At 36.7% G+C, this 21,713-nt stretch overlaps 1 protein-coding gene across 5 annotated transcripts in view; it reads right to left on the minus strand.

Moving 5' to 3' along the window:
• GOLGA4 (golgin A4) overlaps nucleotides 1-21,713 on the minus strand; it is an 87,617-nt gene that overhangs the window by 44,171 nt on the left and 21,733 nt on the right. For 4 of the 5 annotated variants that reach the window (XM_010945825.3, XM_010945827.3, XM_010945823.3 and 1 more), the window contains 9 exons: nucleotides 21,104-21,169; nucleotides 16,939-17,253; nucleotides 14,383-14,430; nucleotides 12,966-13,022; nucleotides 8,115-8,213; nucleotides 7,433-7,562; nucleotides 5,773-5,960; nucleotides 5,406-5,489; nucleotides 3,080-3,227 (listed from right to left, as the gene is read on the minus strand). In XM_010945825.3, the coding sequence (XP_010944127.2) occupies nucleotides 3,080-3,227; nucleotides 5,406-5,489; nucleotides 5,773-5,960; nucleotides 7,433-7,562; nucleotides 8,115-8,213; nucleotides 12,966-13,022; nucleotides 14,383-14,430; nucleotides 16,939-17,253; nucleotides 21,104-21,169 (1,135 nt within the window). The remainder of the gene's footprint in view (nucleotides 1-3,079; nucleotides 3,228-5,405; nucleotides 5,490-5,772; nucleotides 5,961-7,432; nucleotides 7,563-8,114; nucleotides 8,214-12,965; nucleotides 13,023-14,382; nucleotides 14,431-16,938; nucleotides 17,254-21,103; nucleotides 21,170-21,713) is intronic. The other variant, XM_010945824.3, reaches the window with a different exon arrangement.

Genomic DNA, 21,713 nt, shown 5'->3' on the forward strand with positions numbered 1-21,713 from the left:
GACTTTACAAAGACCTTTTTTTTATTTTTAGTACTAAATTGGACTTTTCTGTCAATTGGTATATGCATTTTATATTTTAACTAAGAACCATTTTATATTTGAACAATTCTCTTCAGACTCAACTAAGACCATTAGATCAAATGCAATTGGAGTACAAAACTAATTTTCATTATAGATTTAAAGGACAACATCTTCAATATGAAATCAGTCTGTTACAACTTTCTATCATAACCCTCAATAATTATGACTTAATATCTATGAAAGCGCTCATAACTGTGTGATCCATACCTTCCAAAGTGAATGTATCTATTAAACGACTGTAAATCTTCCTTCTCTCCTTAAGTATTTATTAATTTTAAATATTTTGACAGCACTAGTAACAGATAAGATTCTCAACTTAACGGCTATGAAATATTTACAAAAATATACTTTTATGAAAATCACATCTAGACACAAAATATGTAAGTGGTACAAACTACTACGTATAAAATAAACAAGCTACAAGGACATATTGTACAGCACAGGGAATATAGCCAATATTCTATAATAACTATCAATGGAGTATTTACATTTTACATACTGTGAATCACTCTGTTGTACACCTGTAACGTATTTAATATTGTACATCAACTATATCTCAATTAAAAAGATAACTAAATGGGGGGAAGGTATAGCTCAAGTGGTAGAGCACATACTTAGCATTCATGAGGTCCTGGGTTCAATCCCCGGTACCTCTTCTAAAAATAAATAAACCTAATTACCTTCCCCCCAAAGTAAAGAAACAGAATTAAAAAAAGAGATAACTAAATAAAGGTCAAATACATTTGTTTTGGAGAAGCAGGACCACAGTAGTACAGGAAGGCTGTGCTAGTGAAGAGCTGCCTGAAACAGCAGTCTGGGAAGTTTTTACCCTATATGTGAATTAACTGTATATTCTGCCTGCCTTTTTATCATTTACCCCTTTTTACTTGATATTTATTCATGGGTTTCTTCCTCCTCACAAGATATACCTCAACTTTAAAAGGAAATGTAACCCCTAACCAACATTATTTTCTCTTGGCTGGCTACAACAGTCAATTCAAAAGCCGTCCTAAAAATGAAAAGGCCTGACATGAGAAGCCGAGACTCTGCATTAGGTCTTCTGTTCACAGAAAGCAAACCTGTTTAACAGAGTCTCACAACTCTCCAACTGCTTCAAGGGAGTCTTCAGAGATTACATTCTGAGAGATTCTGTCTATTAATGCTCTCTGAAGGGAAATCTTAGTTTTATTGGGAGCAAATTCATTAACTAAATTCCCCAGCCACTTATCAATACAACAACTGCAAGGAGATGGGGAGGAATTTATGAGCACATTTGGTGTCAACCGACTGCCTTTCTCATCCAGAAACCAACTGCCTTTCTCACCCAGACCCATTCCCCTCCTTAAACCTTACAATCTGGTTTCTAAACTCATTTTTGAAACTGCATCCTGAGAATCAAATCCTCATGGAGATTAGAAGGCGTTTTTAGAAATCTTCATCCTATCTGCCCCATTTTTGGGAATACCTCCTTATATTCCCCCAAGAACATAAGTAATCACAATTCCTATGACTTCTTGGGTAATTCTTTCTCATTCATTTCTCTCCGCCAAACTCAAGATCTCTAGGTTAAAAGCACAGACTCTGGATTCAAAATGCCCAGATTCAGATCTTGACATTTACTCTTAGGTTGTCTTGTCTTATTTCTTATTTGTAAAATGAGGATAATATTATTACCCATTTCATAGAAATTTTGAGGATTAAATACAAATACATACACAAGAAAATACAAGCAAAGCATTCATGACAGAGCCTTGCAGAAAGTGCTGGCGCTCAGCAGCAACGGGTGCTGCCACCACTACTACTGGTTAAACAATCTTTTGGAGAATTCAGCTTCTTCTACGGATTGAACCACAGGTTTCAACCTTAGGCTCCCGAAAGATGCTCCAGTTTCTTATTTCCAAATTCTTACAAGTCAGTTCTATCTGGAGAGTTCATGATTGGCTTACAGTATCTAAGCAAACTCATCATGTCACTCCATTCCTCAGCATACCCATTTAGATTTCCTATTATTCTGACTTCACATTATTTATTCAGTCTCCTCACCATAAAATGCTGGAGTCACCTGGACTTCTACCATTGCTTTTAAGTTTGACTTTCTACCTCATTTCTTTACTACATAAAACACTGGCTTCCATCACATTATGTGTTCCTGTTACTGGTTTCCTTGTAAATCGAAGTCTAAACTCAGCCACTCACCTTTAAAGACTTCAGTAGTCAGTTCCTTCACAATCCCACTCCATTTCCCACTTCAGCAAGAAGGGTTTTCAGTTGATTCACACACATGCTATGGTCACTGTGCCTATTTATGATCTTAAACAATCTGAAACATGTGCTGCCCCCGTCTCTGTTTAGACCCCTCCTATTTGTTATTTGAGGCCCAGCTCAAAACTTACACCCTCACTCATCTGAAGGTACCAGTTCACTCTGCTCTCTCTTCTTTCTAGCACCTCTCCTTTCTTTCCGAGCATTACTCAGCATCATAGCTTGTTGAATACTACGCTGGTCAATACACTAGCATTTATTAGGTCAAAACAATGCTATCATGTATAACACTGAATTATTCCACTATTCTCTTCAAAAGCAGACTATAATTACACTTTTTGTTTACTCTAGAGCATCCATAAGGCAGCAGTTATTTAATATGTACCATGCTGTGCCTAGTCGGGGAGTTCCAAAATTGGAAATCTGAATTTTGCTAGTCTAAGGCAGTGGTCCACAAACATTTTCTACAAAGGACCAGATAATAAATCCTTGCGGGGTTCTACATAAATAGGCCAGGCATGGGCTGGATTTCACTCATAGGCCATGGTTTCTCAACCTCTGCCTCTTCTAAGGAACACTTCAGTGTTCTTTATAAAGAGCATTCTCTCTATAGAGATAGTCTCTACAATTAAACACTTTTATCAATATTTAACTAATTTTTCTAAATGTTGGTTGGTCAAGCACTTTACGTGACTTTCGAGTTCTAACATAAAACAAGTAACCCTTGAGTTCTTACCAGCTCTTTCAGACTTTTCTTTCTGTTCCCTTAATTCCTCTCCCTGAGTAGTCATCTGTTTGATACGACTGCGAAGTTGAGCAATTTCTTCTTCTTTCATCTCCAGGGTTTCGTGCATCTGACGTTTTGTCTCTGCTATTACCATTCCCTAAACAGAAGTGCAGACACTAAAGCGTTTGCATAACAAAATGGCACTGTCAATAGCACTTACTTTAAAGGGCAGAAAACATAATGTTTCTTACTAAGTACAGCATGAGATTATTTCAGTATTTCACAAACTAAAGTCTGTGTTCTGCACTATATACTATGCTATACATGCCAATAACTTCAGCTACCTAGCATATCAGGGTATTTTTGATAAAAAAATTATTTTAATAGTAAGTTTAATCTTTTAATTACTAAAAACATTTCAGTTAGAAGATTTATAATCTTTCCATAAATATTTGCTATAATTTTCCCCATCTTAGTAAACAGTTTATGTTCCTACTATATAAATTCAGCCTTTTGTACTTGGCTCAGAAGCAGTCATGAACCACACTTATTACACTGTGCTGTAACATGGCAAAAGCCTCAGAGGCTGCTGAGAGCATAAGGTTATTGCTGCCACACTGGATGGACCAAGACTGTGATACAGATCTACCTGGTTTTTTCTTTCCTCTTGTGACAGTCTCTGGTCCCAACACCATTCCTTACTACTGTAAGGCAAGCTCATTCTTCCAGTTTGCTAATTGCTACTGTCTTCCCACTCTCTGGATAATCTACACAAGAAATGAAGGTTGCTAGGGGGAAAATATAATCAAATATATATTAAATCAGTCATTTACAACTAACAAAAAATGGGGTGGTTCGACTTGTCTCTTGAAAAATAAGATTCTATCGCAGCTATTTTACAATATTAAGAAGATTATTACCTTACTTCCAGGGTTTGTCAACCCTTACTTTAGGGTATGACTCTTCCAGATGGCTAATATTAATGAACAGATTAAAAACCAGGTAAGCGGGTCATTATCATACAAAATTTCAAAACAAAATTGTGGGCCTTCAGTTTCTTCAAAAACTGAATCACAATGGAAAAAGGAAAGAGAGAGACAGAAAAAAGACAGCAGTGGAACCTATAGATTAAAAGAAGCCTTAAGAGTCATATCAACCAATTGCAATGAAAGAACCTCATTTGGATCCTGATTCATAAAAATGGGTGAAAAAAATGCATCAGGCAAAAGGGAAAATCTAAAACTATTCAGATAGTTGATTGTATTAAGGAATTACTATTAAATATCTAAATGTGATCACGATAATGCGGTTCTAATTTTATAAAAAAAAAGAGCCCTTTATTTTAAAAATACATTAAAATACTTATGGTAGAAATGATGAGATTTCTTAGGTGTGCTCTCAAACAATCTTGGGTTGAGGATAACGGGGTTAGGAAGGTACAGATAAAACAAAATTAGCCATGAGATGTTAACTATTGAAGCTAGGTGATGGGGTCACAGGAATTCATTTTATTAATCTTTGTACTTCTGTAAACGTTTTAAGTTTTTCATAATAAAAAGTTGTTTTTTGTTTTTTAAGAGGACCTTCATGATGCTTATGGAGTAGAACCAAGCAAAATGATATTATAGGATGAAAAGACTGCCAATACATTTCAATAGCAGAACAGCTCTGACATGGTCTTAATTACACGGCTACTTAAAATACTGTAACTATAAAGCACCATATTAAAGAAAATGGTGGATGGTGTGGAACTAACTGGAAGCTGCTTACAATAAAGGACCCACACCCTTGGCGCTGCAAGACTGTCTGCCCATGAATTTTTCAGTTGTTTTTGCTGCCATACCTAAAACTGTTGTTTCAACTGTAAACTGCCAATCTCACCTACACATTCTAAAGTTTATTTGCAGAAATGTCTGTTTATGCTAATGTATACATTACTACTTCTTTACCTTTTAGGCAATTTATCTGAGAGATTAATCTGTTTCCATTATACTTGAAAGACAACACTTATATTCACATTTAGTAATTAACTGTAAATAATTTGATTTTTCTCTAAAAAGTAATTAGGTACTATAAACAGATTTCCTTTGCAACAATATTCTAATCTATAAATCAAAATGCTGACTGGGATCAAGAAACCACAGAGATTCAGCTTTACATGATATGAAACTAATGCTAATAGTTATATAAATCTAGAAATTAAAACAAAAAGATTTTTCATGGAAGCAGCTGTAATAATTTTGGAAAGCAGAAGTCTGAATGCTTCCAATTGCTTCCAAAAATGAATTTTGGGGCCCCTTGACAAATTTTAGTATCATAAGTTTTGTTGTTTTACCTTATCTTGTTCAAGCTGTTCAATTAAGTTCTTTGCATCACGCAACTGAGTGATAAGTTTAGTCTTCTCAGCCATATGAAGCTCCTAAAAAAATTTTAAAAATTCATTTCCATCTCTAATAAAGCTTCTCCTCATATGAGAACTCTTAACATTTTATCTAATTTGGATACTCCTACAAGTCTAGTAGGAGAAAAGAACACAGGATGTCTCGAAAGGATGGTAATGCCTTGAAGCCCAGGGCACTAGGGGGCCCTCTCCATGCTGTCTATGGAGGAAGGGGGAAAGCTTTCCAGAGGAGCAGGCCACGCTGGGGCCGGTGGATCTAGCTTAGAGGGCTGCGTTCAATCACACTCATTTGCTCTTTTACCTTCATCTTTTCTAGTTCCTGAAGTCTTTCATCTAGTTGTTCTTGCAGTGCCTCTTTTTCACTGGTTAATAGCATACACTTTTCCTTATGCGACCGAATTGTTTCCTTACAGCGCTGCAGTAGGTTCTCTTGACGCTTAACTCTTTGCTGAAGTACTTCCAGTGTTTTAGCAGAAGCTCCATCTCCCACTATTGACAATAAAGCAGCATAAGCAGGGGCAGTCAGTAAGGCAGTCAGTAAGGGCTCCCTGGGAGCAGTTCCTCTGTTAGAGCACAGGAGTGTATTCTTACCCCGGCACCGTGCTGAGCCGGACTGGGCACCCTTGTAAACATCTACACCATCACTATTTGTACTCCGTAGCTGAAGAAGCTGAGTAGCACATTCACCTCTTTCTGTGGTTCAACCCCATTCCAAATGCACTCAACACTCAATAGTAACTAACGTTAACTGAATCCGCCCTTCTTGGAAGACAGTTTGCTATTCAAAAGAGCCACCTGTGTCTTAGCTCCTATTCCAAAAGGATTAATAAAGTATTCCTTCCAACGCTTTCTGATCTCTTCTTGAGAGGAGTTCTGGTAAATACAGCTTTCTCCATCTCCTTACATTCATGAAATTGCCCAAGGGTATTTCAGGACTCCTTACAGGTTGGTTGCTCAGACAGACAGCTGCACAACATATTACTCTGATGCTGGCGGGACCAAAAGTTTATTACAAATCTCTTTGAGAGAAAGCTAGCAAAGAAAAAATGGGAATTTTTAGGTACCTCAAAGCCTCAAAGAGTAGGGAGGGCTGTAATTAGATTTTAAAACAAAACAAAACTATTCCTTCTTTTTCAATTAGAAAGTAATTAATAGGGACAATATCAGCATCTTTAAATGTTGACACATGTAAGCAATATTACTTAAGTACTAAAATAGCCAAACAATGAAAAATTGCTTATTCCTTACTCTTGAGCACAACTGACCCATTTATATGAAGTCTAGCTACTGCTATCAATGAAACAGTATAATATAATGAATTTCAATTATAATGAAAATGCGGTGCTACTTACAGACTTTCAAGTCTTAAAACAATTACATAGTTACTTTCTCCTGAATGACAAAAAACAGACAGCCAAAAAAACAACAAAAACTCTTGCATGTGCTAAAAAACAAGGTAACAGGCCCAAAATGGAAGTTTACACTAAGCCTCACGTCACCAAACTGAGACTTAATTACAGTTTTGGCCTCTCCCAGAAATGGAATCTTAAACAACTCAATCAAAAATCAACACCATAGAGATAATCTGCCTGACAGGCCCCTGCCACCCTCTAAAGGAAAGGGACCTCGCACAAGCAATCCACTCTTTGCTAGTGTAACTTCCCTGTCCCATTCCCTTCTGCCTATACAAAATATAAATGCTTTCATTTTGTACAGCTCCTGGGAGCTCCTTTCTCTCTGCTGGATGGGTTGCTGCCCAATTCGTGAATCATCAAATTAAGCCAATTCGATCTTTAAAATTGACTCAGTTGAATTTTGTTTTTTTAACACATCTTTCTGGAAATGTTAGGGTCAAGGACACTTTACTCCTACCTCAGCCCAGGTCTATTAGCTCATGCCCCAGAATCTCTCAACATCCTCCTCTAGTTTTTAGATTAACCTCTTCACAAGCTGAAGCTTACCTCCTGCCTCTACATCACTATCTATGTTCTCTTTACTGATGCCTTCAGCCTGTGGCTCCACCTGAGGGAGGGGTTTCAGTAAATCAGCACTCATCGGGCCATTTTGTAACCGCTGTTTCAGCAAAGAAACCTAAAAACAAACAAACAAGCAAACCAAAAGTTCATTAGAAAAAAAAAACAAGAGGAAGTATGACAATAGTACTTTCTTTAAAACAGAGAAGGGGCAGAGTAAAGGATATTCTTTTTGCTATAAAGGATATTCTTTTTGCAGAGAAGGGGACAAAAACAAAATAAAAGACTTACTACCAATGTAGCTGACTTTGATATTTGTTATTTTCAATGATATCTTAGCCAGAAGATACACTAAATAAAAAATTATCCTTAAAAATAAGGGAAAACGGTATAGCCCAGTGGTAGAGTGCATGCCTGGCATACATGAGGTCCTAGGCTCAATTCCCAGTACCTCCATACCTCCATTAATAGTAAATCAATCAACATAATTGCCTCCCCCAAAATAAAAATACAAATAAAATTATCCTTAAAATTAACTGAGGAAAAACAAAGAGTTTTAAAGACAGGCCTTTTTTTTTTTTTCAGCATCTGGAACCTATCAGATATCCCATCAAAAACCCTTTATTTTTCTTAACCCAAAAATTCCACACTTTTTCTTTTAATCTTTTACCTGAGTCTGGAGAACACTGATATACTGATCTTTTTCCTCCAGAGATGCATCAAATTCTTCTTGGAGATGTTTTTTTGCTTGCTGGTCCATTTGGAGCTCCTAAAACATAAAGGATTCACAGGAATTTTTCAGCATTACTCAAAGTATCAGCAACAATAATAAGAGAACCGTCAGCATTTAAAACATTAGTATTTACCCCAACAAATAATTCTGCTCCTTAAAGAGTGTGGAAATCCAAGAAGAGAAAATATATTTTTAGAGCTACTGATTGCTAAACTGATTTTTTAAAAATGTAGAGAAGATTAAAAAAAATTACTTAAGATAAAGGTAAAATTTTATCCAACTTTATTTAAGACATCTTACTACTTGTGCTATCTTATATTCACTTAAATTAAAATGAAATTGTTCTATACTAAATGTATAATCAACAGATCCTGCCTCCTCCCAAAACAACAGTCAAAATCAGAAGCTTCCTCATCTATAAAATTAAAAAGGTTGACCAAGCTGATGACCAAACAGTGAAATTTCAACTGCCTGAAATTACTTAAAATGCTGCTTTCCTTAGGTCATTAATGAGCCTTTCTAACTAAGTCCAATGATCTCTGCTATACCAGTCACTAATAATTACTTCCTGAAGTGAGGGACCTGCCTTCTGTAGCTTCAGGACTCCTGTCTATATTCCTGTCTCAGAGTTCCCACTGTGTCATTCATTGATTCTATTGGCAACTATCCCTCGGGGCTCGGTTCTGTGTCCTCAGTGCTTCTCCCTTACACTTGCTCCACTAGAATGCCAGAGATGACCATCTGGAACATATTGGATATCCCATCAAAACCCCTCTATTTTTCTGAGATTCCTACTTTTCTAATTCTCTAAGCTCAAAATATTCAAAGTTAACATTTTACTTCTCTTTGTTGATCCCTACATATAATCAAATTCTTTCATTACTTTCTCTACAATGTTTAGGTCCTTTTCCCACATCCATAATCATAGTCTGAGTCTCCAATAATTTCGATGATTAATTTCCTTCAGCAGCCTTCTAGAGAGAATTCCTACCTCAAATGAGATTAATTCTCTGATTTAATTCAGTCCTCACAAATTTGCTAGAAAACTTTCCTCAAATAGTATTTTCAAGGACTTATAAGCAATGCCCTCTTCTTGAATTGTTTCAAATTTACTACCAAGGTACTTACTGTCCTGTATTCTCCCCTACACCCACATTGCCCCAAGATTTCTAAGCACATTGTTTACTATTTCTCTCACTAAAAACTCCTAGCTTGACCTCCCCTGCAGCAGTAGTCTCCAAATGCTGGTCTTCATCCTAGACATCTAGGATGAAGTTTTCACCGATCCATGGAGAAAAATGAGAAACAGAAAGCCAATGGAGAGAGTTTTTCTTAGATTTAAATTTCTTTCATCTAAGTGACTGTACTTTATTCGAGAGTGTGCCCTTCCTAATTTTTTTTTATTATTAAAAAACACCTTTCTTTCATGAAACAATTTCAATAAAAGAATCTGGTTTCTCATTCTCAACGTCCTCACTTGAAAAAATGAGAGTAGCCCTGTGACAATTCTCCTTTTCCCCATTCTGGAAAGAACTGGAAGGTAATTTCTCAGTCCATGAAATCCAGAAGTCTGGAAAGCACTGTCCTCCGTGACTCTGCACAGGTCAATTCTTCAACATAGAACAGCTGCACATTTCCTTAACAGCAATGAGGTCCTTTACTTTCTTTAAAGTTCATTTCCTGTAAATAATTTTCTATATCCGACCATACTACAAACCTACCATACTTTGTTACATGGCATCCCTAACAGCCCACAAAAAAGTCTCAATTTATATTACGGTTTTCAGGTTTTGAATGTTTTCATCTGATCTAGTCCTTGGATACAGTGGAAACATCTTTTACTCATGTCCCCTTCTACCTGCTACCTTAGACTACTCTACCAATAAGCACTCCATGAACAATAAAGACCACAATGATAAAGGAACCTAAGAACTGTCTACTTAGACCCTGACTAGAGCCCACAGGCTGGCTAGCCAACCATCCAACACTACTGTGGCAGGGATCTCACTGGCTCCAGAAATGGACCCTACTATCCAGGGTGACCTTCTACATTCAAAAAGTTCTTCTGATTAGACTTGGGGTCACTAAGAACTAATCTAATTCTTATTGCATGTAACACCACTTCCAAACTCTGAAGCCAGGCAGAATCAAACCCTCAGTTTACTCCCAACAAACCTAATCCCCACTATCCCCATCTCAGCAAATGATGCCACCATTTACTGTCACTCAAGCCAAAAATCCTGGGGCCAATTCTGACTCCTTTCTTTTTCTCCATGTCCAATCATCAGCAAACCCTATAAAGTTCCAGAAAACCTGGCCATTTCTCACCACCTCCATCCCTACCACCACTCCAGTGGCAAGAGTCCGCTAACTAGCTCTCACTTCCAGTCTTATCCCCTATAACCCATGCTTTAAAGAGTAGCCACATTCTCTAAAGGCCTCATTCAACCTTCGTTCCTTTATGCTTGCTTTATTTTTCCTAATAGAACTGTTTACTACCTGACAGTGTGCTACATATATATGTGCATATATGTGTGTATGTATATTGGACATGGAGGAAAAGAGGAGTCAAAATTGATCCCAGGTTTTCCGGCTTGACAGACAGTAAATGGTGGTGTCATTTGCTGAGATGGGAATAGTGGGGGATAAGATTAGGTTTGCTGGGAGAAAAATGAGGGTTTGATTCTGCCTGGCTTCAGAGTTTGGAAGTGGTGTCACATGCAACACCGATTAGATGTGTTCTTAGTGACCCATTAGATTGAGGATTTTGTCTCATCCACCTTTATATCTAGGAAACTGACCTCCAGTGTAAATCTATACTATTTGAAATTTTTAGCATAATAATAAATGGCTCTATAATATAATTAAATATAACAACCAATTCAATAATTGTCCTTTTCTTGGCCATTTAGACTGTTCGCAAATTCGGGCAAACCTTGGGATTAACATTTTTATGTATAAGTTTTTTAAGATCTTTCTGATTACTTCCTCAGAGAGAAATTCTGATGAGTGGAATGTATCAAACACCTTTAACTTAGAAAAACCTTTTGGGTGAAAGTGTTATATTATTTGTCCCTCAACAAAGTTTTAAAAGCACCTCCTTTCTAGTAATATAAAGTGAGTGAGAAGAAACAAAATCTGAACTCCTAGTCAGCCCAAGACTCCACATTTCTAGTCTGATTTCTAAGACACATCACGGAAGTGCTAGTACTCAGAAAGGTCTGCCTGGGGGCTGGGGGCATGCGGTGGACAGGCTGGAGGAAGTGAGAGAGTAATAGCTAGGGCATCTTCTCTTTTTGGTGAACGTTAAATACACCTGTAGAACAAATACACTGCAAGGGTTAAAAGAGAAAGAATATGTATGTAATGGCTTATGATCTAACAGTACAGGTATGCAAAAGAATTGTTTAAATGGTGGAAGAACTGGAATAGCATATGAAAATCTCTTTAACTGATTTCAGTCGTCATAATTGATGGTGGTAGTGTTGGCATTGTTGTTCTAAGTCTGCTGTGTTTATAATGTTGGGATAAGGTAAATGAGTAACTCTGAATCTTCTAATTTATCATCAGAAATACAAGGAAAAGAAAGGAATGCAAGTGTGTATAGTTAAAGAGACATACAAGATACGTCAAAAAAATTTTTTTTTACATGGGCAAGAGTGTAGTGTCTAGGGGTATAAACTTAGGTGATAAAACCTTAAAGAGACACACGAAAATACAATAAAAAGTGAGGATAGCAGCTACTTTTGGAGAAAGGGAAGGTGCTATGATTGGGTTGGGAAGCACAGAGGGCCTCTTAGGACAGCTAGCAACATTCTATTTCTTGACCTTGGTGGTAGTTACAACAGTGTTCATATGTAAGCTATTTTATTTCTTGGGATGGTTTTCTATATCTGTTACATTTTACAATTAAAAGATTTTTAAATGTTCATGATAAGTGACATATAGCAGAGATACAGAATGCTATCCCCTAACCAATTTAAGCCAATATTCTCCATCCTCCTCAAGACAGAACAGAAATAGAAGTTAGAAAAGCATGATTTCAAATGATTAATATTTGCCTGGATTGTGATACTTCACTTTAAAACTTATCTCCCCCTCCCCAAATTACAGTGAACATAATCTTTATTTCACTTCACCAAAAAGATTTTTGGTTAAGAAAAACAAAAAGAAGCCTGAAATACCTAACAGAAGGGACAGGTTAGCCTTAGAAGTTGCCACTGACTGTTCACGCAGGCAAATGATATTATATCGCTAAATAAGACATTCTTATGTCATTACAGGCATACTTTGGAGATATTGTGGATTCAGTTCCAGAGTAACACAGTAAAGTAAGTATTGCATTATTGCATATATCAAGTCACACAAATTTTTTGGTTTCCTAGTGCATACAAAAGTTATGTTTACACTGAAGTATATTAAGTGTGCAAAAGCATTATATATAAAACAATGTGTTTACCTTGATTTAGAAATATTTTCTGCTAAAAGATATTAACCATCATCTGACAATGCAGGATTGCCACAAACCTTCAATTTGTAAAAAACAGGATCTGCGAAGCACAATAAAGTGAAGTGCAATAAAACGAGGTCTGCCTATAGTGCCAGCAACAACATGTATCTTAGGGAAACCACACAAATAAGACCCCTAAGAACTTATCCCTGGTCTTATTGGCTGGGCTGGTTAGTTTTCACTGTAACTAAAGTAGTGCATGTGAAACTATCTGAATGCATGCAGTAGTTCTGATAAATATGAGAGATCTAGATCTCAAGGTACTAGTCACAACTTACCTCTCTTAACTCTCCAATCCTCCGAAGTGCTTTATCCTGACTCTGACTTAATATACCCTTTAATTTAAAAGAAAAAAAAAAAAGCTGGTTCAAACAACTACATGACATAGTAGGGAAAAACAAGTAAAAAAGATCACAATCACTGAATTTTATTACCAACACCCTTTACTTTTGGAACTATGCAACCACAACTCTCCACTGCCACTTAGTGGTAGAATTATGTACATCTAGAAATAAAAATCTATAGACAAATTCATAGAAACACAAGCAAGGCACCCACAGAACTTAGGAATAAGATGACCTTTGAGAATGTATTTATGCAATATTAACAATACAATGGATGAAGTCAGAACTGTCCCCTGTACTTCTACAAACCACACATTTAAGAAAATATTGGGGTGGATGGGGGGAATAGCTCAGTGCAAGACTGCATGCTTAGCATGCATGAGGTCCTGGGTTCAAACCCCAGTACCTCCATAAAAAATAAGTTAATAAAAATTTTTTTATAAAAAGAAAATATCAAACTACAAAGTCTATTTGTAATAATCTAATTTTCACACTTGCTATGGACAATTAGAACACTAAATCAGCAATAACTAACTGGTGTTACCATTATTCTTAACTGATCATATTCCAGACCAAAACCAGAAAATTTAATGTGGACTTATTGGAGACTAATATTTATGGCAGATTAAATATTTTAAAATAATATACATGGGGAAATTAACTTTACCAAAACTCATTTTACAAATAACTTTTTGGTTATATATTTAGTGTCTTTAAATGGGATAAAACGCTAAATGGTTTTAAATAACTTTCACTGCAAAAAATAAAGACTATCTGCATTTTATAAATAACACAGCACCATCTGAACTGGAATGGATCTTCCCCCTTAGTTCTGACATGTGAATTATCAACTGGGATACCTGTTGGGAAACTTCCAGCCACGAACAGGATGACATAGAGAGGAAGAGCTATACTAATTTCTTCTCTCCACACACTTAATCAAGAGCTTTACAAGCAGCAGCCTCAGGAAACAGGAAAGAGGATGCTTGTTTTTAGACCCTGATATAATGATAAGAAATAGAGATGTCTATAGGTAAGGGAAAGCTTCGAACATGCAACCTGCAGACTGAGAAACCAGGAAACATGCTTGAAAAAGGCAAACATGCCTTAAATCCAAACCTCTTAAACACTGCAGGGATCCAAAACTCAAGAAGGCCCATCCCTACCAGAGGTAAAATCTCTAGAATTTCTCACTCATTCTCGTTATCAAAATCCTCAGTGGTAAAACAGGTTAAATATCTTGGTCATGAGAAGAATTATTAAAAGTGAGGGTTAGAACTGTCTTGTTGTAAGATCTTTTCTAATTTTATAATTATGTACGAATCAATATAACAGCCAATGAGTCACTTACTTGCAGTTTTTTCTTCTCTCTCTGAAGAGTTTGATAAGCTGTAACAAGCTAAAATAAAGAAAAGCCATTAATAGTATCAGTCATTCCTATATAAATGCAATCAATTATCCTAAATTCTGCTAAAACATCTCATTATGAAAGTCTGAAAATAAATCAAAAGAATCCTTTTATAGATAATTTGACCTAAATAGATGCATATGCAGTTGAAACTAAATAACATAGGAAATATATTTCTAAAAAACAAAAATGTAACTTGACTCAATAAATAAAGATATTAAATCTCCATTTGATTTTACTTTAAACACATACCTCTTTAAATTTCAGTACCTAATTCATAGGTGCAGATTAGAGACAACTTGCCTAAAGGCTACTCAAACCCATAGTCACAGATCAGTACCATCAGTAACAGTACCACCTAGAAGCCTGCTAGTAGCAGAAATTCTTGGGCCCCACCCCAGGAAAGGGAGGGAGGATGGAGAGACAGTAACGTGTGTTTTAACAAGCTCTCCAGTGATCTTCTGCTTTGGTTTATAATAGACCACATAACTGATCTCTAAAAGTTCCTCTGATTTTAGGACCTGTGACTATGGCTCTGTAAAAAGGAACTCATAGCCAACAGAGGAAAACTGGTATTTCAGGTCCTAAAGAGATGTTTAACCATTTAATCTAAATAGGATATTTAAACATTCAAGCAAAACTTGATGAAATTACAGACTAATAAATCTTCTTAAATCTGTAAATTATATAGCATCACTCATCAGAAGGCTAAGCACATGGCTCCAACGAATTATATGGACCCACTTTAGAAGCGCTGGTGGGCTCTGAAGAGACAGTCTGCAGCTTTAGGAGAGGCACTCCCCTATTCGGAGCCTTGCCATTTTCCTTGGAAGGCTGCTGTGTGCCCCTGAATTTGTCTGCTAATGTCCTGAGTCAAGAGGCAGGCAGCAATGGAAGGTGAGTCCAGAGATGAAGAATTAAAACACCAAAATTGTGCCTAAGGCCAGGATCCTCCCCTTCTGACTACCTTAAGACTGGACAGGAAAATGGTACTCAAAATGGGGAGTAAGTGGAAGAGTAACACAGGAATCAGACATCACTTACAGCACTACCATCCTAGGTACCCACAGCAGCAAGGAAAGGCAGAGACAAAGACTATGGGCTCTCTTCATCCCTAATAAGTCGACTTTACCTGAGGTAGTACAGAATAGTGAAAACAACCAGAAAGACCTAGAATTAAATACAGAGTCTGTCAAATGCTACCTATGTGACTATAAGCAGGTTATGTAATCTGTATGATTAAGTCTCTGTAAGTCTTTAATCTTATTCTACAAAATAGAGCTAATGAATATCTACCTTACAGAGATGGCACAAAATTAACTGGCACCATAAATATAAAATGCATGGTGTCTTGTACACTTAAATACTAACTATACTGCTGCCCCAGCTCCCAACTTAAAAGCCATGGGTAAGTCAGTGAAAATAATATAAATCTAAACAAACAAACAAATTCAGGACCATTATTAACTTTGATAGAAACAAAAAATTAAAATTTAAAAAAAAATTTTAAAGGAGAAAGTTGCCTGATGCTGCAAGTGCCTCATGAATACATGGCTTTAATGCCCTGTTTACAACTCTGGGTTCCAGCCAGCTGACAGGTTTTAGCCTAATAATTCCTCCCTATTTTGTCAGCACTTTAGAGTTGTAAGAAGATATTTTAAATATTTCATTTAGGAGTTTTTTGTTGTTTTTGGCTGCAGGGTAAAACTCCCCATATTTTAGCCATAACTGGAAATAGAAATTATAACTAACTTTATTCACTATCCTTGAACTTAATTATTAATTAAAATTAACTCTAATGCTGATTTATAAACTGTTAAGACAATAAAATATTACATATTATTAAAAAAAAAAAAAGTAAGCCACGGACAATTTGCTCCAGAAAGGCATTCCTGAGGAAAAAGTGCTTTAACTGCACAGGACATGGAGGGGAACTACCACAATTCAGCCCGAAAGGAAGGTGCTTCGTTCCTGAGGGACCAAAAGGAGGGATGGCACAGCACCACATCCCTTCTCCCAGACCAAACATGCTCAAGGGGGTTTGCAGTTAAAAGATTCACTTGAGGCAAATTTTAAACATTTGCACGAGAGTGAACCAGATGTGTCAGAGAATCAGACCATCTAAAACGTAAAAAGGGTCAGTAATAATGGAATCTGCTTGGCAGAAGAGGTCATTTTGGAGCCACAGCACTTAGAGAGGACAGATGATGGACTCTGCACTAGTCCAAGCAGCCTTGGAGAAGAGGGGCTGGGAGAGGAGAGGGGCACAGAATGTGAGAGCCGGATTACAGACAAAATTTTAGTAGAGTCTTGACAAAGGGCCTCTGTACCGCTGAAAGTCTTTAAATAGATATTGCCACAGACTACCCACCAGCAGTACCTGGCGTGGCTAGGGAATCAACAGTTCAGCCAAGTACAGGCATAAAAGCCATCCAGTAATATGAATTTGAGAACAAGGGGAGGAAATTTTCATACAGGCAAAAAAAGTCACTCTCCTACCTCAGAACATTTTCCTTTGTAGCCATTCAACCTCCGTTCCATTCTCCGCAACCACTGGATCAACTGCTCTTTGCTGAGACTGTCTAAACTCCCTAGTGAGTCTTCCGTCTCACTCTCCATGTCAGAGGGCGGATCAAAGGTGACAGCAGAAGAGTCCAGGTCAAGTCGATTCAGGGACTCTCGAGAAGATGTTCGTACTAAAGATTCTTTAGAAGACGATCTGAACAGAGATTCCTTTATTGGACTCCGGAACAAAGACTCCACCGAAGGCACCCGGAGTTGGAGCTTCTGTGCAAAAGACTGCATGTCAGCTGACTGCAACCAAAACACAATGAAACATGTGGGTTTAAATACATACTTATACATATTTACAATTTATTATTCTGTTATTCCCTATCACCAGTAATAATCTAGTAAAAGCTCTAACACATTCAATTTATATTCCTGATGTTTTACAAAATATACTGTTTTGTGAAAAACAAGAGACACTTGCTTATCTCTGAAAATGCACTGGACCTGGAGTCAGAGGACTGGGGTGTAGGTCCCAGGTCTGTCCGAGCAGTGGAATGACCTTCACTAGGTCACTTCCCTTCAGTTTGCAAAACTGTAAAAAAAAGAAGGAAGCCATACTTTCTCAGCTGACCTCACAGGCATGCTGTAAGATTTGTCCACTAAAATAAGATCCTTGGAGGCAGTGGCCATTTATACCATCAGTATTCACCCAGTGTCTCAAATGTGGGTACATACTGTGAAGTGTGAAGTATGTGGCTGAAATCAAGTGTGCTTTATCTGGAGTCTTCATGGAGGCGCTGATTCCTGACCACTCTTCTCAGGCAGAGAGTAATGTGCAGTGAACCCATTCTGTTCACCAAGTGAATGCCAGGAAGAGTTGACTAGTGATACCCAGCTCTGCTCTACTTAATCATTCTGTCTACCAGGAATAAGAATAAGCATTAAAAAATCACGGAGGACAGTTAGAAAGTCTGAGCTAGAGTCCCTCTGCACACATCAGTAATTCTGATACTACAAACAGTGATAAGCAAGAGCTGTTCTCTTAATTAATTAGAATAAAAATACATTATTTTGAACAATAACAGTGAAAAGTGATATAAGGCAATAACCTGTTCTAAGCTGCATTGTTTTTTTCAGGTGACAGCAGTCAGTACTTAAGAGGTGTTCCCTAGAACTCATTCTCCTTAGTGTGACAAGGTCACTGAAAGATCCCAATGCCAGGAAATGTTCAGGGGAGACTGAGGACATGTGTAGGCAAAGATTACAAGAAAACAAAAAGATTTTCTTTAGTATAAACCAGGCATACTTTACTCATAGGTTTTAGAGACTTAATAATAGTATTAGGTAAGGTGGGAGTTAAGAGGGGACAGTTTGTCCCACCTTCTTCATATGCACAGATTTATCACAGGATGTTCATAGCAGTAAAAACTGGAAACAATCCAATGTTCACCACTAGAGGTTACATTAAATAAACTACAATATATGTAAGGAGGTTCAAGACTACTAAATGGGAAAATTCAGTTGTAAAATAATACATATATTGTGAACTCACTTTGATTTAAAGTAATTACATATACTTTTCAATTTATATGTATGTTTTCACAAACACCCTTAGGATCAGGTTGTTAAGGACAAACACCAAAAGTTAACAGTGAGTGGGTCTGAGTGGTAAGATTTTTAGGTGATTTTATTTTCATTTTTATATTTTCCTGTACTTTCCAATTTTTTCCTTAATGTGTAAGTTTTACCTTTATATTGGGATGGGATGGAGAAAGTCTAAGGGAGAGGAGGGACCCTCATGCTCAAAAACTTAAAGAACTGCTTTACTGATATTCCATTACCAGCCACTTCAGACCCACGCAAAAAGTGCCTTTCAGCTCATACAGACCATCTTCTTGTAAACTGCCTCGGGACAAACAAGTGAGGCAAGTCTGAATAACACTAGAAATAGTTGTTATTTTAAGGTGAGCCAGAAGCTAATGAACAATCTCAAACACATGCATTTGCAGAAGTTGATAAACTTAGGAACAGCCACATCTACTCTGCTTGGGAGTAAGGTGTTTGAGTGTACTGATTCAGCCTGTGGGCTGCCAGGTGAGGCTGCCTGAGTTCAAATCCTGGTTCCACCATGATGTTCATGACCCAGACCAAGTTACTTAACCCCTCCATGAAATGGGGAAGATAAAAATAATAATACCACCACCTCATCTCTACAGTAAGAGGGTAATATTAGATCCTAGGTTCATCCTAAACTGCTAAAACACTAAAATTATGATCCAATAAAACTATTTCACAGCTTCTCAGATAAAGACGAATGCTCAAATACACCTGTTCTGCAAAACATATTTTTCTCTATTACATGGTGGCATATACTAATTATTTTCAAATATCTGAGGTTTATAAATCTGTCTTAGGTAAAATGTCAGTTATCCGCATTCCTTGGGAATTAATGAAAAGTCATTCTGATTGCTTGAATTTTATGTACTGTATGAAACAATTTAAAAGTTAACAAATTTTTCTGAAATATATACTACACTTCTCTGCCTTCTTAAATAAGGACAATGAGTAAGTCTTTCTAAAGACATCCCTGCCACAATCATCATGCTGTGTGTCAAAAACTATTGATTTACAGAAGATGTTCCGCCCAGCAGGAAGGGGGTTTCAGGCAGCTGTTGCTTCATTAACTCTTGGGCTTGCTTTTCGCCAGAGTTGTTGTCAACTCTGATCTCCTGCTGCTTTCAAGATGCCCAACCACAGTAAGCATTCTGCCCTCTCCGGGGACATACACTATTCCTAACTTGCTAACAACCACCTACAACCCACTTGTCAGAGAATTATTTAAAGGTAAACAGACTCTGAGTGAAACTGTCTCCTTGTTATGAGAATTAAATAAGATCATATACAGAAATTGCTTAACAATGCCTGACACAAAGTATATTCAATAAACATAATTTTATTATTTTTTAGGAATATATTTGCATTTTTTAAAACAAAGTTCAAAACCTTTAATGGGCTAACTTCCTGAATATCATCCATCCTCATGTTTCACCTTAATTAAAACTTAAATCTCTCTTGAATTTGGTTATAAAGCTGATTGTCATTAATTCTAGTTTTTGCATTCATAACTGTATTTAGACTTTTTGGATTATTCTATAATGGAAGAAAATAGGCATTCTAAACAATGTTCTTTAATAATATTCTTTCAGGATCACTGGATCTGTCCAGTCCCATTTAGACTGGTGCCTCCCAGTATTTTACCCCTACCTCAAGGCACTTAGAGAAAACAACGTCTTTGTAGAGGACTTAGGATTAATTGGGGACGCTGCTCCAGGCCAGAGTCAGCAGGCCCAGGTACTCGGACTATGCCCAGAATCTGGCCAGCCTCCTGAAAGGACTGAGGACCTCAGCTCACAAGTAACCTGTTCATGGAGTTTGGAAAGCTAGACAATACTTCAGAATGTTTAGTCCACGTGAATTAGTTCATAAGTCAGTTACTTCATAAATTACCTACAATCATCCTCCAAGTTCACAGAATTAGAAATGTTACTGCCCTACACTAGAGAGTGCTGAGAATAGCCAGGTTAATGATAATAATCATCAGTAAAGTCAAAGAAAACAAATGTTCATCTCAGACACTGCAATCATTACGATTTTTTTCATGAATTTTCTTTTTGAAAGGAGTCAAAGGAATGTCAAATGGACCCCACTCTCCAAATAACTTTTTAAAATCAAAGATAAACTAAATTTTCTAGTAGTAAAATCTTTTGCATTAAAACAAACTTTAATAAAATAAGTCCCATTTCCTCATATCCCCCTTCCAGAATACATAACTCAACATGTCTTTCAACATGACCTCCTCCATAATCTTTTACAACTATAAGTTTTGTTAAGTCTTTTTTTCCCAAAGTTTCTCTTTAGTGCCATTAGTTATTCAAATGAGTAATAATGGTATCTTATATGACTGGTATATATACATATATCACTTCCATTTAAAACTTTTTCCAAGAAACCATCAACGAGCCTGGATTTACCATACATATTGTATCAAATGTTTGGACATCACTGTTGCAATGTAAAGTCAAATGCTAACAATATAGAATGACCAACACTCTGAAATGACTTGCTATTTTTTTAAATAACATTAATAACAGACCTGAGGTGTTGTTGGTTCACTTTCATTAACACTGTCGGGAGATTTCGTGGCTTGGACAGACGCATTCTAAGAAAACAAAGAAACATCATAAAGAAAAGCAACAAAAAAACTAAAGTTTTAAAACTGTTAAGAACAAAGGCCAAGAACCAAAACCTGTTAGATACATTCATCTATTAAACAAAATTAGTAATTGTTCACTTATTAGAATGTTTCCATGCAAGGCAAAGCTAGTATGGTAAGTATTTTAGAAAATTCATTTTGCTATAGTATATGTAACTAAGTAGCAAAGATTAGTGTGTAGCAAAACTTATTTCAAGCTAATCACACACCTCTCCCAATTATAATGTCCTCAGCTTTTTCCTCCACAACAAAATTAATATCAAGGATTCAATTAACAAAACTCATTCAAGTAGAAAACTATCCAGGAAAAAGTAATGTCAACTGTTCCCTATAATTGAGCAATATTCAAATTAAAGTTATTTGGGCTAAGCCCTAAAAAATATCTTGGTAACAAGAAACAGAAATGCCTCATTCATTTGAAGCCAGAGTCCTAAATGAAACTGTAATGAAAATTTTCAGGAAAACTTATAATTAAAAATAATTTCTTCCA

The sequence above is a fragment of the Camelus bactrianus genome, chromosome 17 (genome assembly GCF_048773025.1).
Source record: "Camelus bactrianus isolate YW-2024 breed Bactrian camel chromosome 17, ASM4877302v1, whole genome shotgun sequence".
Lineage (NCBI taxonomy): Eukaryota > Metazoa > Chordata > Mammalia > Artiodactyla > Camelidae > Camelus > Camelus bactrianus.